This window comes from Gavia stellata, chromosome 15 (genome assembly GCF_030936135.1).
Source record: "Gavia stellata isolate bGavSte3 chromosome 15, bGavSte3.hap2, whole genome shotgun sequence".
Taxonomy (NCBI): domain Eukaryota; kingdom Metazoa; phylum Chordata; class Aves; order Gaviiformes; family Gaviidae; genus Gavia; species Gavia stellata.
Genome location: NC_082608.1, coordinates 9,008,284 through 9,023,447, shown reverse-complemented (window position 1 = coordinate 9,023,447; position 15,164 = coordinate 9,008,284). Strand labels below are relative to the sequence as shown.

Sequence of the window (15,164 nt, the reverse complement as noted above, 5' to 3'; positions counted from 1 at the left end):
TGAAAAAGAACCACACTACTGTCTTATATGAGTAAGTACTCACTGTGAACACTGTGGCAGATTAAACACACTTAAGAGGAGAGATAAGACTTTCTCCAACAGTCAACTTTAGATCAGTTTTAGTCACTGTAAATGCAGAAATGGACATGTCACGAAATAAGCTAAGCAAGAGTTCCTGATTTTTTTTTCCTTTCAATTTCTTGAGGTCAATACTAAAGATAAAAAAGTGTCAACTAGGAAATGGTTCTAATACAGCTCTGGTGATCACTTCCTTCCTTCCTTCCCCCACCATACAGAACACTCATTCATTTATAGTACCACCTCTAACATAAGTACTTAAGTTGCAGCTGTTTATTACTGAGAACACTCAACTAACATTTATTTGATTATTCACAGGACAGTCACATTGGCCCACTTAAAACATTAAGTTATGTTAAGCATGAAACTTCAGCAGTAAACTACCGAAGCATTAGTATATTATTTGCAACTTAAATACTGAAACCAAGACAGTGTAGATTGTGAATTTGTGTTTTTCTACACTACAACTTTGTAAAGGGATAACCTTGTAGTAGAGCAGGAGATACATGATAAGGGCAGCTCTGAAGAAGTTGCCACTCACTGAAAGATGCTGCTGTCAGGAGCCTAAATTAATGCAATCTCAGGACTGTGACAGAACTAGACTAATTCACACTACACACAGTGATCAACTTCCCCTCCACCCCTTCACTTCAGCATGCTATCCAAAAAGTTACCATTAATCCCTTCTGCTATGCCCCCAAAAAAAGTAATTTGAAAGTATGGAGATAAAAGTTTACAGTACATACTTTGTTTTCTAAGGATGTAAGTCCTAAAGCTACTACTTAAAAGCAGAAGACATGCATTTTAATTGTTTAAGCATTACTTCTTGGAGAAATGAATCAGGAGAAGGGATCAGTATGTAACCAGGGCTTCATGAAAAGCAGCCTGAAGTTTTCATAAAGGAAAATACAGATTCACTAGATGAGAATGCCACAGCATAAGAAGTCAGCACTGAAATACAGGTCAAACAGTATTTATTCTTGCTTCAGTTTTAGTCTATAACAAGGATGTTCAGCAACACTCAAATGCCAATGCCTACCCAAGCACATGGAAACCCTTGGAGTTTGTCCCTCCAACCTCATTGATAAAGTGTTAACTGAGCAGTAATTAAACAAGTCACACTTCAGATTTGTAAAGAAAAGTGAAGGCGTCTTTCAACTTCTTCGCTTCAGCAGGGAGAGAAACCTCACTATAGAGCAGCAGCTTACCAACAGAAGTTCATGCACAGTTCCTTAACATTGTAGCAAAATGCTTAGGTAACTAACTGTACATGATAATTATTTAAGGTGGTATTTTTGCTTTGTTATGGTATTTTTACCCATTAAAAGCATGTAAAAAGGAACAGAACTGAAGCTGGAGAACTTAATGTCTTAACAGTTAAAACAGAAAGTGCAAACTACTGGAAAAGAAACAAAACAGTCTACATTTAGTATGTTTCCAGGTCAAAAATTCGCCAAGTACAATACCAACCTCAATCTCTTTACAAACTGTGTTAATGCAACCACAAGTTAGCAGGCATCATGTTCATTTTTACAAAGATTTTTTTAAAACTGGAAACATTTCTCTAGGAAGTCAGGCTGAATCAGGCTTTGAATTGGATTCAAAGGCTAATAGAAAGACGCTGTTATTTTGGGATTTAATAATTTTCATTTGAAAGATTTTAGTATCTTCTAATTGAACTCAGATATCCTTGTGTTTTCTTCATACAAAGGGGACATGGCTGCAGCCTTCCCCGTGTCCATTTAGTCATACCTCATTTCAAGACTTTTATATGTGGCACACAATTGTTACCTGACTGCAATCCAGTCTTAAAGCAGCTTCAGCCTCCCTGTGTTTATAAAGTATCTACCATCTATGAAGTGTCTTCATACACAGAATAGTTAAAGCCACTGGAAAAGTAAAAGTTACAAGGCAAAAGAAATACATTATACACCAACTGCTTTTATTTAATTTCAGAAACCGTTCACAAGATGGTAGAAAAAACTTACAACCACTTCTAATTTAGTCTTCCATTGTTCCCAGTCAGCTCTAAACCCATTATGTGCAAAGCCCATTTACCATGCATCTAGATGATAGATACAGGCTATGAAATTCTTTATTCTACTTGTAGCAGCTTATGCAGGTGCAGCCAAATACCAAGCCTCAGGACAAATTGTACACAAACTTTACAATGTAGAATTTGAATTTAAAATATGAAACTTAAAATCTACACAAAACTGGTAAAAATCAAGCACAGATACGAGGACAAACTTAAAACCCATGTGAAAAGGAGTCTTGTCTTCCTTTCAAGTGCTTTATTCTGCTACACAGTCAAAATGAAGATGTAAGCTTGTGGTTAGTTTAAATTACACTCTGTAGATACTATAGACCAATTTAAAAGTTACACATACAGCAATAGATGTCCATTGGTTCATCTGGATTACTTATACAATCCAGCTGGATTGTTGAAAACAAGTCAGGCAAAATTTGAAAGAAAATCCTTGTGCAACTTTTTAGACAAACGTTTACTGATGGGCACACTGTACCCCAGGTCCATGATGGCTGCTTTCTTCATCGGAACTATCGTTATAAGCTTCACGTCTCTGGCCACCACCTGAACCACGAGTGGTATCAAATTCCTGAAGATCTACCTCTTCTGCATCACCAATTACATTGGGAAATTCTGGTCTAGCTGGCAGAAGATCTTCAAGTTCCTGCCCCCAAAAAAAAGGTGTATTCAGTACTGCATCTAGAACTGCTAAATGAAGTGATTAGTTTCCCACAACTTCAGGACTCCCTCTCAGAGCAGGTTTGGTTTAGCAGTCTAAAGCTGATGTAAACCCCAAAGTGCATACTCTTTTAAAAGTATCCAAAGTATTTGCATCAACTGGAAGATGCCACTTAAAGAAAACCAACAGCTCCACGTATCATCAACCAAAAGTGCAATCAGTAAATACAGCTGCACTCTGAAAACTTATCACATGGCAGCAGGAACATTCTTCCCCCGCCTTTGTCTGCCCAACATCTGCACAGCTCTTAAATACAGATGCCATAAATTCATGTTCCAATGGGTATTTTCAAGTTACATATTGCCCAAAAACAACGTTAAAAGAACAACTGTACTTGCATCTAGATTTAAGCACTGACTGAAAGCAAGCGTGTGAGGTACAACACAGGCACTTTGCATACACTGTCAAAAAAGACCACCACATTTATGCTTGAAAAACTACTTACTGAAAGCTTTTCTGGGCTAATCCAGTTATTTTCAGGAAACTGAACGTCAAATTTTATATAAAGATCCCCCTTCTCAAAAGGATTGCGATATTGTGGCATTCCTTCACCTCTGACTACGCGAACACAACCTGTAATTCAAAGAGAAGTAAGCTGGAGAGTGCTACTTCAGAACAAATCTTGCTCTATACAATTCTCTTCATTTCTCTAGCCTAGGTTCAGTTAACAGGACAAGAATGGGATTAAGTGTTAAAGAATCACAAAACCATAGTCAAAGTCATCCTTATCAGGTGAAGCTTACCTGGTTCAATTACTTTTCCAGGAGGATATTTAACCACGATTTGACGGCCATCAAGGTGCTTAAACGTGAACTGAAATCCACACAGTGCTTCAACAAGTCCAATCTTGTGTGTCATATGCAAGTCATTCCCATCCCGCTGGAACACCTAAAACACAAAATCAGAGCAACAGCCTTTGTACAAAATTAACTTGATTCTGTTAATTCAAAAAACTTAACATGCTTGGGAAGTTTGTGCCTGATGAAAGTGTCATCCAAGATAAGGCAAACCACACTATGTATTATGATGTAAGGTTCAAATTAAACAAGAAGGCCTGTATAGCAGCAGTGCTGTCTTACCCCCAAGATCTTCCACAGAAGCAAACTATAAACAAAACTTGTGACAGTTTGACACTACTTCCCCTGCACCAGAGTACAAAAACGCCCATCTTTGTTTCTTAACATTTAAATAGTCATCATGCATATCTGCTTCAGCTAACTTTATCTACAGCAGGGCCTTGATCAATTAGTACACAGCTGTCATGAGTGATCTTGAAGCCACATCACTCCAGATAGAGTAAATGTAAGCTTTATCCACTAGCAGAACCATGACTCCCCCCTCAAGAGAGATTTTAAGAACGCTAAAAGCTTCACTAAGAGTCAGTCTGGTTTTACCCACTAGGACAAAAGGTACAGTATTTTTCAGAATTGTGAATACTGTAAAACTAGACGTAGTTCATTATAAGACTAAGACAGAAGTGGCATCCACCGTCTGGAATTTGATGCTATCATGCACATCTAACTGTTCTGTATGCTTACAGACTGCTTCTCCCTTATCACAGTCAAAATCAACTGCGATGCCACGTTTTAACCAGTGTTACAGAAGAAAGAAGAGAGGAGTACGTAGAGCTATGCAAAACTGATTGACAGATTAGCAGTCCTTAACACAGCGTTGAAAAGCTTACAAAGTACCTAATTTTCAGATAACCAACATCTTATCCTTAACATGTGACTGGAATTTAAATTTGTACCCAATGCTATTCTTTCTGTTACAACAGAATTTCCCCCCCCATTCTATTCAACATTCTTCCCAGAGTATAAACACACAAACTATTTCTTATTACTACATCATAGCAATACCTAGCCTTTCTAAATAAAAGTGTTCAAGAAAAGAAGCAGTCACCTCAACTCTGCCCTAAGGGAGTTTTAACACAGAAAAAGATAAATTGCAATATTTAATTCAGAAGTGCAATGTATATACTCCAGAATACAGTAAGCATAACCCTTAACAAACTAGTTTAAAATAATTGTGTTTCTTTGTTTTGTTAAGTGAATCAGTAACATCACCATTCTGTGTTGTATTTCCAGAACCACAGTAGCAGAGAAAAAAAGCACTATCTGGGGATTTTAATAGGAGTTCCCTGCCATGTCACAAGACATTGAAAAAAGCAACACTTAGCATTTTGTTGGTGTCACAAGCAAAGCAGGCTGAAGTTAACATCCTGAATGGCTCTTCACTGCATCCACTGTCTCAAAGTCAGCCTGAGCTTACCCAAGAAAGCTACTTTTTATTAGCATTAGGAAGCACCAGAATCCGAATGTCCTCTGGCTACAGACTTGCAAAGTTTTTCTGGTTTATCATGAAAGCCATGTTACTTGCTATAAATCTATTAAAAGCTGTTCACCATCTCTCCCAGAGCTGCAACTATATGAATTACTCTTTAAAATGAACAGCCATCTATATCACTTAAATATTGAAGACTACGATAAAAGGCATTTAAAATATAAACTCAAAAGCATTACCTCATTCTCCTTTTCTTGGAGTAAGAGGACAATGTCACCTGGTTCCACGCCTGGAGCCTGATCTGCTTCTCCACTGAATGTAATTCTTTGCCCATGTTTCATGCCTTTGTCTACATGGACTTCAAGTATTTTTACCTCTTTGATCACCTTCTTCCCTTCACATTTTTTACAGCGGTCTTTTTCATTAATTACTTCACCTGAAGACAGACAAATTTTGAGTTCAGAGATTTCCACATAATTGCATCCAATTCTGAAGAAAAACTATTTTAAAGTGGGCTGATGAATTCATACAACACAACTTGTGATTTAGATGTTGCTTTATGAATTCCTCACAAGAGGAAAGCCAGGCTCAATTTACTCTAGTTGGGAGAGGGGGAAGAAAAAAAGAAGGTGGGGCAGGGGGAGCAGGAAATACAAAGATACACATAACCTTCCACACTGTCTTATCAAGGATTTTGAAAAGTGAGGGTGCTTTAGAGAAAGGCAAAACAAGACTTTGTCTACAGCTTCTAGTGTTCCTTAAGTCTTAATCTGATTCCAGTATCCTTACCACTCAACTTACTACTCTTTAAAAAAAAGGCTACTTTTCCATTACTTGTTATGCTGAAGGATGACAGCTGTAAGAGAAAGGATGAAGCTAAAACCAAACTAAAGCATCTCCCCTCCCTTAGAAGTCAGAATAAAAATTTCAATGAATCTACGAAGCTTAGTTCCACTTCTGTTAACAACAGTGAAAAAAGGATTACTGGGGTTCTGTTCATTGACAGCCACATTTTGCTGTATACCACCACAACAAAGTACTACATAAATGCAGGCAGTAGAACTAGAGAGTCTTGCATACAAAATGGGGGGGAAGATAGCTGATCAAATCACAGTTTCATGCAAGAGCAATATGCAGGTGTTTCACAGAAAGGATCTAATATTTTTTGACACATAAGGGATTTCACTTTTATACTCTGAAACTGAGTAGTTTTTCACATTGTCCGTCACCTCTAGCAAGGAAATTACTTCTTCCAGCAAACTGAAAGATGACTATCCAAAATGGCTTAAATTCTCTGTTCTACCCCATCTTTATTTTTCAAGTAAGCTATTGTCTTTGTACAGAGTAACCAAAAATATTAGGCCACATACACTGTACGATTTCAGTACTTATTTCCAATACTGCTGTAAGTGCCACAAGCAGATACACTTGGCTTAAAACATTAAACTTGCCAGCTTAAACCACCCTTCTGTGAAACAAAGCATAACATTATGATGCAGTTGAAACTACTAAAAATGTAGGTTAGGTATGTAAACTGTGAAAACAAGATGTTCAAAACCAACATAATTTATGAAATGTTTTGACTAGCAACAAAATACAACTTTCTGTAAATTCTCAAGTATTGTGAAGAGTAAAATCATCCACAAGGCGACATTACTACTCTGCAAACTGCAGAAGATCTAAAAAGGAATCACATGAAGTGCAAATCACATGCTGAACTTGTTCCCCCAAACACAACCAATTCATCAAAAGCTATCTTCTTAATTCGCAGAAGTTAAAATCCAACTTTAGGTTTCCATTTTTAACCTAAACCTGTCCTTGGATATTAGGAGACTGCAAAAAGACAAAAAGCTCCTAAAACAACAAAATCTTGGTTTTTACTTTAACACAAGAGTAATCGCAATAAGTAATAGGCACATCTAAGTGTTTTTAAAAACAATCAATCCCTACTGTTCAAGCTTCTAGGCTACCTTTCAGTACTTCAAACACTAAATCTTGCTGCTGTTCCAAGCAAAATGATTTCTCTATGTTGAGATCAGAATGAGACCCAACTGACTAGATGAGAGCACAATTGTCCTGGATAAGTTCCTCCTGAGATTTAACCAGGAGGTTGAATCCAACTAAATGCATTTACTAACAGAATAGCTTGGCCTACCTTCACCATTGCAGTCAGAGCATACAGACTGCATCTGCTGAACCATTCCAGGCGCCAGCTGTCTGATCATGATACGTACACCTCTACCCCGGCAAGCATTACATTTCTGAACAGCTCCAGCCTTCCCTCCCTGCCTAGAATAGAAAGCACCAGTTGCATGAAAAGTAAGTTTTTCAGAAGAATACAACAAAAAAACCCCCCTCCATCAGTAGGTTAACATGCCTAATTGCACTGCCAATTATAATTAGGTTCTCTCATCCCCCCTCCCCTTCCCCCCAAACAAAGCTCTTGAATAGTTCCAGTTCCATCTACAGTATCATTCAAGTTCAACAATTTTCTAGTCTGAGAGCAGGCTCCAGTAAGTCAAATACTGATAAAAGATCTGACATAGGAGATGCTTCATTACACTATACACCAACAAAGCAACCAGGGAACTCAAAAACACAAACTTACCCATTACATGCACTACAAAGGACATTCTTGCTAAGTTGTAGTTTAGTTGTCTTTCCATTATACAGATCTTCTAAAGAGACTCTAAAAAAATAAAGCATTTCTCCTGGGTTATCATTTAACAACTTACTTTCCCCATGTAATTAAAATACTTGCCTAGGACAAATTAAAGAAAAACATCTTCATAAAAAGACTAAATTTGCTATTAAAATAAGATTTTAAAGCACCATTTTAGTTTTTCACAATAAGTCATTAAAAACTATTCCATATATATGAATAAACAGATGTAATCCTGAACATAGTTTCTAAGAAGAGTTGTAATTTAATCAGAAGAAAACAGATAGGATTACTTGTGTTTCTCAATAGGAAACAAGCTGATCTAGCATTTTATATTATATAGTCATAGCTGATTTTTTTCTTTTAGTTCTACCAGGAAGGTGAAAAACAAACCCCTCTAGACAGTCCTTATTATATTTATAGCACGCATACATAAGAACACATACAGAATACTTACTACTGTATTGGGCTTTCCAAATGAGCCAGTTTAGTGGGGAGGGGCTAGCATGTCCCCAAGGCCACTTAATTCTTTAGATTTGTTCATATTTCAGGTTTTTTAATAAGTTCTTGAATACACTATCAAAATCCAATAACCTTCATATATTGATAGATGTTTATGAACACATTTAGTGTTTCTCCTAAAAGGGTTTATTAGTGGATAGAAATTTCAACTCAATGTATTGAGAAAAGGTTGCCTGGCATCAGTGTTTACTAATAACAACAAAACCAAAGCTAATTAATAATACAGCATGCAGTACTAGCTACTAAACTAAGCAAGCATGTAAAATTAAACAGACTTTACTAAGCACAGTTTTCCAACCACAGAAGAGATGCAGCTTAACTTAAGAAGTTAGAAAGCACCTGCTCAGCAGGCAAAAAGCCAGTCATGACTCAAGCAGAGATCTACAAAACACAATTAGATGTGATATTCAAGCATGGCTTTAAAAAAAAAAAAAACAACAAACCACAAACCAGCCACACACACTCTTCCATTAATTATGTAGTTCAACTTTAGTTCCAGCTGGTATTACGCTATGAATGCAAGTCAACTCAAGTCTTTCCAGAGCCTTAGTACATCTGCTTCCCCTCCTCATGCAGCTAATGATCAATACTTGGCTGTTGAATGCTTTTTCAGATTAGAACTTCCAAACATAATTAAGGAGCAAAACCAAGGAAAATAATGCTAACAAAGTATATACAGGCTACTAACCAGGCAAAGCAAAGTATTAGGTAGTCTATACGATTAACCAGTCATGAAAAGTAACTCAAGATGACCGCCTTCTGGGCTACACACGACACACAGGTCTGAAAATACATGCAGACTGCAGAATATCTCAACTGAGTAGCATATCAAGAATATAAACTAGCAGAGCCAAGTACTGATCAGGAATGCTTCAAAGTACAAATTGTAGTATCAAGATACTCACTTGAGTGGATGCATCATATCTTCTCCTCTTCTTCTACCATTACGACTTCTACTCTGACCACCCATGAAATTGAACAATCCACCACCAAAGATATGGGAGAAAATATCGTCCATTCCACTGCTTCCACCGCTACCTTCTCGAAGGCCCTGTTCTCCGTATCTATCATATAACTCACGTTTCTCTGGATTTGACAATACTTCATAGGCAAAGCTTATTTCTTTGAACTGGAAGAGGAATAGAATCAAAACAGTGCATGATAATATAGAACTTCAAGGAAGCATTTTACTACTGTTTCCTGCCCAGCATAAACACCCAATTAAAAAGGTACACAACAGGACAATTTTCCACCCTCATTCTAGTATGCAAGACTTAAAAGTCAGACTTGGGCTTAGCTGTGTTACTTCTTGTTTTATCACAAAATATGATATTTTATTTCAGAACTTTGTTGCCTTTGTTCTTTACTGTGCCTAACATAAGAGAGTTTTCTTAGAAACAAAAAAAATCCAACGAAAGAAGAAAACCCTCAAGTACACAATATTGCAGTAGCCAACAGACAAAAAAACCCCACAGTTACATACTAATGGCAAAGCCTTCAAGACATGTTAGGCACTTAAAATACGCTAACAATTGACCAACTTACAAAAATGTATATTAATGTGTTTGTCCTCAGAACAAATATATTTTCATAGTAATTTCTGCTCACCTCTAAGCAACCATTAGAACTTCAGTTCTATTAAAAAGAATCAGCTGAGTTAACTTAATTGACTTTTTTTTAATTACTATTAGCATAACAAATCTAATTCAACCTTCCCACATACGTAATTTGTTTTACACTGCAGCAGTTTCAAGAACCTCTCCACCCATACATTCTTCCATGTTGGAAAAACTTGGAAAACTGACTCTCTCTCTTTTTCAAATACCTATGTAGATGCCAATGCCAGCTGACATCATCTTGACAGATGAAGAGAGGCAGTTTTTCCCTCAGCATTACGTTCTCAACCAATCTGACTCAGCCAACTGCTGCATTTTGTCACTATGTATGCTGGTAGATTTTGAGATTGGGAAGAAGTAGACAAAACAGGGTTCCCTCTCACAGTTATTCTTTTTGAACAACTTGTAACAGCAAGCCCCCAACACCTGTATTTGGTCCCTTAGATGCTGCTATAATAGCAAACTTCAGGAGCTTAAAGAAAAGTCTTACTTTGTCCCCTGCATTCGGATTCTTATCAGGATGGTATTCCTTGGCCAGCTTTCTGTATGCCTAGTTGAAAAAGGTATAACATTAGTTTCAATTTTGATTAATCTGTTCTTTTCTGAGAAACTGAAGTATTGTCTTCAGGAAGAAAGAAAATCCTAATAAAGCAAAGTGAGAAAATAAGTGTTTTGAAATCACTCATACTTTGAAATGATACATAAAAAATTCTGACATTGCTATATGCATAAATTAACTACACCTGAATTTAAACACAACTACAGCACAAAAAAGCTAGAACTAGTTTTCCTGCTTATCTTCATTAACTTACAGGAAGAATTACATTGGACTTTCATTAAAATGACTTCCTCTGTGGAACCTCCTCATAAGTTTCAACCCATTTGTCTTTCACCTCAATCACAGCAATACATTAACAACAAAATGGCTGCCTCAGCTTCTCATTCAACCCTATCAGTCAATCCTCACAATAATGATTTTATTCTTCCTTACCTATCAATAATGGAAGATTTCATCTCACTTTGAACTAGGCATATGAATTACATGTGCAGAAATGTACAGATCATTGCCTTTATTTAACATCACTGTTCTAAAAGAGAAGGAGGAGTAAGTACAGCCAAATCTCCAGAAGATATTTTTCAGAATGCTTTTTTTTTTTGACAAGTACTTTGACTCTCAGGACCATCACTTTTTCTACAGCAGTACTTCATCTGTTTTGCTTATACTTTACAGGATCAAAGCAAATAACAGGACAGACAGAGATTTTTCCTACAATTTGAGTTTTTGACAGTAAAGACTTCAACTCTTCCCCCACTCCACCTTAACACCCCACAGTAACAATCAGGGGACAGATATTAATATCAATTACATTGTATACAATTTTTTTCATTATACATATTTTAGAAAGCTACAGTAATGCAACTACAAACAACTGAAACACTGGTTCTTAAGAGTGGATTTTTCAAAAGCTCTGCTTCTGTAGAACTGAGCATCTAAAGAAGCTCTTAATAACATTAAGAGAGTTTTGGGGGTTTTTTGTTTGTTTGTTTTTGTTTTTTGGTTGTTTTTTTTTTTTTTTTTACACACAAAGCTTCACAGAGATCACAATTTTTAATTTTGTACTAGAACAAGTAAGACTCCTTTTTTGTATCTGCACAGTTACTTCTTTTAACTTATTATCTTGAAATACTCCATACTCCTGCATGCAATCAAGAAATAAAGTTTGATAAGGAACTAACAAAACAAAAATTGAACATTGATATTACAAGCCAAATATTCTAAGCCACAGTAAGCATAAAGAACAAAAATCATAGGCCGTGTAGGACAAATTACCCATCAGTAACAACACATAATCTTCCACAAACCTACATTTTATATAATAAAAATTGATTTTTCCTACGTATTTTAAGGCATCTAACCAAGAAAAAACACCCAACACAACACTAAACTAAAAAGCTACATAACATTATCTAATCAGGAAAAAAGACGCTTGCATGGTGATCTTTAAAAAAAGAGAGCACTTGTGTCTTTGCTGATAACAGCATTCCAGTTTAGAGCAATTCTTAAGACTACCCATGGCTCAAAAGGAAGCTACCACCATTTATTTAATTAGAAACAGATCCAGAATCAAGGTCTACCCTGGCACCATATTTTAACTTCAATCAAAGTTAATTTAACTAATCAGTGTTAAAACCTGTTCTCTCAGCCCCTTTTGACTAAGCTATTACCTATTTGTTTTCACTTTTCTATGCTGTTATAAAGGTTAAAATATAAGATTAATAGAGCATCCATGTGACCTCTCAGTGACAATAAGGTATAGATGAACTTCTTGCTGTTGCAGGGAGTTGGAAGCTTTACATTCCATGGTAAGTCTAATCTATAGCAGTTGATACTGAGCAGCACAGGTTATCTGAGTGGAAAACTGCTGTCAGTTTTTCATTCTTACAGGGCACAGATACCTTTAAGAGAATTCCATAAGAAAAAAAAATATTCTACTTGATTGTGTTTGGTATACAGCACTATCTTCCCACCGCAGGCCTTCCACCTCTAACACTATTTCAACACTGCAATTGCCTATCCCTGCACAAATTAGGCTGCCACATGCATGATGGGTAACGCATGGTTGTTAATACCAGCACCACCCATCAGCGGAAGCAGGTCGCTGCTGGTAAACTGGCTAGTTAATTATCCTCCCTCACGTGTAACTGCTCATTAAGTCCTTTTAGAAAAAAAGTGGTTTATACACTACAGAATGAAATAGACGTAGTGAATGATAATACTGATGACCTGGCTCCAAGTTTTCACCTCGCCTCTTTGTTTACTTTACCTTGTCGCTCTCGGCCCGAGAGGGATCACATACACGAGCAAAACGAAACCCTACTAAGGCCTACACGTGGGGCAGACAATGGCTCCAGTCAGAACCTACTAGTCCTTCGCGGGGATTTTTACACCCAAAAAGCCTTTCACCGGCTGCGAATGCGGCTCTGCCGCGCGGGAGAGAGGCGGCGCAGCGGGGGGCGAGACGAGACGAGTCCCGGCGGCGCCCGGAACCGACGCGGGGCCCGGGCGCCGCCGGGCCAGGGACACGGGGAGCACGGCCGGGCCCGCTGCTCCCTCCTCCCCCCTCGCCTCCGGGGCCTGCCCGCGGCCTACCCGGCTCTGTCGGCCCCCGCCCGCAAGCCGGGCCCCGGCGGCTCCGCGGCGCAGCGCACCTCGGCGGGCCGAGGCGGCACCGGGCGCCTGCACCCGCCGCCGCCCCCTCCCCCCCCGCAGGCCTCAGCCGCGCGGCCAGGCAGGCCGCCGCCTTCAGGCCATGCTCGCCGAGCCCGGGGCCTTCCTTCGGCTCCCCTCCCCTTGCCTCCCGCCGGCCCCGGGACCACCCGCCCCCCGCCTGAGCCGCCCCGCGGGGCCCTGCCCGGCGGCGAGCCCGCCCCCTCCCCCACAGCGCTGCCGCCCGGTCTCCCCGGGCGCCGGCCGCCGCCCCTCCCCCGCACCTTCTTCAGCTCGTTGTCGGAGGCCCCGGGCGGCACCCCCAGAATGTCGTAGAGCTTCGTGTCGGCCACGTTCGCCATGGCGGCAGCGGGCGGCGGACACAGGCCGGAACGGGCCGAGGGGCGGCGAGGGCGAGACCGGAGGCAGGACGAACGCCGCCGCGAACGTCACGCGCAGACACCTTACGTCACCACGCCGCGACGCGACAGGAGCCCGCCCGCCCCCTTCGCCCTTCGGCGGCGCGGCCCCGCCCCCTCGGCCCACTTCGGGCGCCTGACCCAGTTCCGGAGCGGCGCGGCAGGGGGCGCTCGTGTCGGAGCGGGGGGCTGGGGGCTCGAGCTGCCGCCCGCGCGCCCGGGAGGCGGGAAGAGGCTGTGAGGGAAGGAGAGGGACGTGGGCGTGCGGGCGCTGAGGCGGGCGGCTGACTGCCCCGAACAGGGAGGAGGGGGCTCCCGTCCTGACGGTCGAGCCAGCGTTCCGGCAGAGAGAGAGGAGCATTGCACGTGAAAACAGTATCCTCAGCTTTCCCCCGTCGTTTTGAAATTCCAGGGCCTCTGTGCGCGCCTCCCCAGAGCCCTCCGCCTGGCGCGGTTTCTCCTCCCTCCTGAAGTACATCGCTGAAGTTTCCGGGGTGAGGGGCAGCCGTGCACCAACCTGCTGTCTAACCGCAAGCACCAATGTATTTTTCTTCAGGGATGTATTGCTAAGGCTTCAGTAGTTATAAATAGCATTGGTACCCATCTGCTTCATTTTTACGTTTTGCTCCGCTTCTGGGATCTTAAAAAAAGCACTAGTTGCTATGCTAGGCCAGAAGTGACTCAGAGGAGCAAAGTGTACTTGAGCCCCGAGGCCCTTGCTAGACACCACTTTCAGCAATCAAATAAAAAGCCCAGTTGTGTTTAATTAGAGGTTTGTATCTTAAAGCCTGGCTAGGAGAGCAGCTACTGAGCCTTTCCTCAGGTGTGGTCTCTTGGTCGTTAGCCCCTTGTTAGGCAGGGGCTGCCGGAAGGCTCTAAAAGCTGCGGCAGGTACCTGACTGAAAAAGATGGGATGGGGTCTCTGTAAGCGCAGAGAACCAAAAATAGTTTTCTGGTCTCTCTGTTGGCAATTCTGGGGCATTCCTGGGAGAGGGTGCCTTCTTAAGGAAGAGGTGAGCAAGGCTGAGCCCTGAGGAGAGTCTGCTGGGAACAGATTAGGGATCTGGCAAGTGAGAGAGCCCAGAAAAGTTACTTTGAAGTGATTCATGGATTTGTGGGGTAGAAATTTGAATAGGCCCCTTGCCTGAGGGGAACAGATCTGAGTCCTCAAAAGCTTCTTCCCCTCGTTGTCTGTGGGGGGATTCTTCATCTCCTTGACATGGTTTGTGGTTGCAGTGGCTGTATTGGGAAATGCAGTCTGCTGGTGACTTATCTGCTCCTTCTTAGGCTGGTGTTTATGGAGTCCTAAATTCGGTCATTGTGTTTATACAGTCTGGCATAATCTGATTCAGTAGATGATGGTAATATCTGCTTTTGGTGTTGCAGGTGTGGTAGCAGTCAAGAGCTTCAAAGGAAAATGGAGACTAGTTTTAGAGGGAGAAAAACAGTGGCAGGGCAGAGAAGAGCTACTGGAAAGATGGTCCCATGGACTGTAATTATTAGTCCAGTTCAGAGATATGCAGAAAAAAAGAAGGAAAAAAAAAAAAAACCCTCATAAGGAGAGGTATGTTTCCTTGTTATTTTTGGAGGCTGTGTATACAGCCTTTG

The 15,164-nt window shown here is 40.6% G+C and overlaps 1 protein-coding gene across 1 annotated transcript; it reads right to left on the bottom strand.

Annotated features, from left to right (window-relative positions):
• Positions 1 to 1,999: 1,999 nt before the first annotated feature.
• Positions 2,000 to 13,543, bottom strand: DNAJA2 (DnaJ heat shock protein family (Hsp40) member A2). The gene is made up of 9 exons (XM_059824700.1): positions 13,422 to 13,543; positions 10,420 to 10,479; positions 9,219 to 9,442; positions 7,738 to 7,818; positions 7,285 to 7,418; positions 5,369 to 5,565; positions 3,590 to 3,734; positions 3,292 to 3,419; positions 2,000 to 2,771 (listed from the first exon to the last, which is right to left on the bottom strand). The coding sequence occupies exons 1-9, from the start codon at positions 13,497 to 13,499 to the stop codon at positions 2,583 to 2,585; spliced, it is 1,236 nt and encodes a 411-aa protein (XP_059680683.1). The 5' UTR covers positions 13,500 to 13,543; the 3' UTR covers positions 2,000 to 2,582.
• Between the last annotated feature and the right edge of the window lie 1,621 nt (positions 13,544 to 15,164).

What these genes read in the sequence shown, in the direction of transcription:
- DNAJA2 (XM_059824700.1), bottom strand. Translation starts at nt 13,499, where the DNA reads ATGGCGAACGTGGCCGACACGAAGCTCTACGACATTCTGGGGGTGCCG. An exon ending in CCGACAACGAGCTGAAGAAG is followed by an intron (nt 10,480 to 13,421) that starts GTGCGGGGGAGG and finishes TTTTTCAACTAG; the next exon opens with GCATACAGAAAGCTGGCCAA. An exon ending in CTCTGACTGCAATGGTGAAG is followed by an intron (nt 5,566 to 7,284) that starts GTAGGCCAAGCT and finishes GTCTGTCTTCAG; the next exon opens with GTGAAGTAATTAATGAAAAA.